General features: G+C 52.8%; 1 protein-coding gene across 1 annotated transcript in view; it reads right to left on the bottom strand.

Moving 5' to 3' along the window:
* The window catches only part of LOC104505758 (protein ERGIC-53-like), a gene marked incomplete at both ends in the record, with an annotated part of 2,605 nt that extends 1,604 nt beyond the window's left edge, over positions 1–1,001 (bottom strand). The window contains 2 exons of the mRNA XM_010146451.1: positions 652–759; positions 847–1,001. Coding sequence (XP_010144753.1) covers positions 652–759; positions 847–1,001 — 263 coding nt within the window. The remainder of the gene's footprint in view (positions 1–651; positions 760–846) is intronic.
* Positions 1,002–1,144: the final 143 nt, after the last annotated feature.

The raw sequence follows: 1,144 nt of genomic DNA, 5'->3' as shown, positions 1-1,144 counted from the left end.
GCACTAAGCGGCATTCCCCAGGGATCAGGATTGGGACCAGTGCTGTTGAACATCATCAATGACATGGATGATGTGATCAGGAAAAGCGTGGCCAGCAGGGCGAGGGAGGGGACTGTCCTGCTCTGGGGAGACCCCCACCTGGAATACTGCATCCAGCTCTGAAGCCCTCAACATAAGGATATTGACTGGTTGGAGCGAGTCCAGAGGAGGCCACGGAGATGCTCCGAGGGCTGGAGCCCCTCTGCCATGGGGACAGGCTGGGAGAGTTGGGGGGTTCAGCCCCCAACTGAGAAGGGAAGAAAGGAGAAGGGAAGGCTCTGGGGAGACCTTAGAGCCCCTTTCATTGCTGGGTGGGGTGGTACAAGAAAGCTGGGGGGGACTTTTCCCAAGGGCAGGGAGTGTCAAGACAAGGGGTAATGGGTTTAAACGGAAAGAGGGAGATTGAGATGGGACATCAGGAAGGATTTTTTCCCGCAGAGGGTGGGGAGGCACTGGGACAGGTTGCCCAGAGACGCTGTGGGTACCCCATCCCTGGAAGTGTCCAAGGCCAGGCTGGATGAGGCTTGGAGCAACCTGGTCTAGTGGAAGGTGTCCCTGCCCATATGGAAAATGATAAACAATCCTAGCTGGTAGAGTTTGCATTCCACGAACCTTCCCATCATTGTCAAAAGAATCTAAGAAAATGCCAACTCCATTCCATTTATCCGCTGCCCCGAAAACAGGCCCATCCAAGCCTTGCTCTTCTGTAAACCAGATGGCCTGTTAAGAGAAAAAAACAAGGAAGAGGCATCAGGCGAGATTCCTTTTTGAAGGAATCGACTTCCTGGTAGCTGGAATTCTTCCTACCAATCCATCAGCTCCCAGGCGACCTCTTCCCGTAATTCGAAAGGCGACTTCCAATTCCCAAAATTCGAATGTTGACTTGGTTTTTGTCCACACTGATCCCCTTTGGCTTTTCAAAGATGTTGTTATCCGAATCTGATCTGTGCTGGGGATGGCATCTGGAAAGGAAACGGAAATGGGAAAAGCAGCACAGGGAAGAGGTTGAAGGGAAAAGGGTATGGCGGGTGCTAAAACTGCCTTCCCCAAGCCCCCCAGCTCCCTCACCCATGGTCTGTAGCAGCTCCTTCCCGAACTTTTTCCT

This window comes from Eurypyga helias, unplaced genomic scaffold, assembly GCF_000690775.1.
Source record: "Eurypyga helias isolate BGI_N326 unplaced genomic scaffold, ASM69077v1 scaffold26162, whole genome shotgun sequence".
Taxonomy (NCBI): domain Eukaryota; kingdom Metazoa; phylum Chordata; class Aves; order Eurypygiformes; family Eurypygidae; genus Eurypyga; species Eurypyga helias.
The sequence above is the reverse complement of the archived record's forward strand: the minus strand, read 5'-3'. Positions and strand labels throughout refer to the sequence as shown.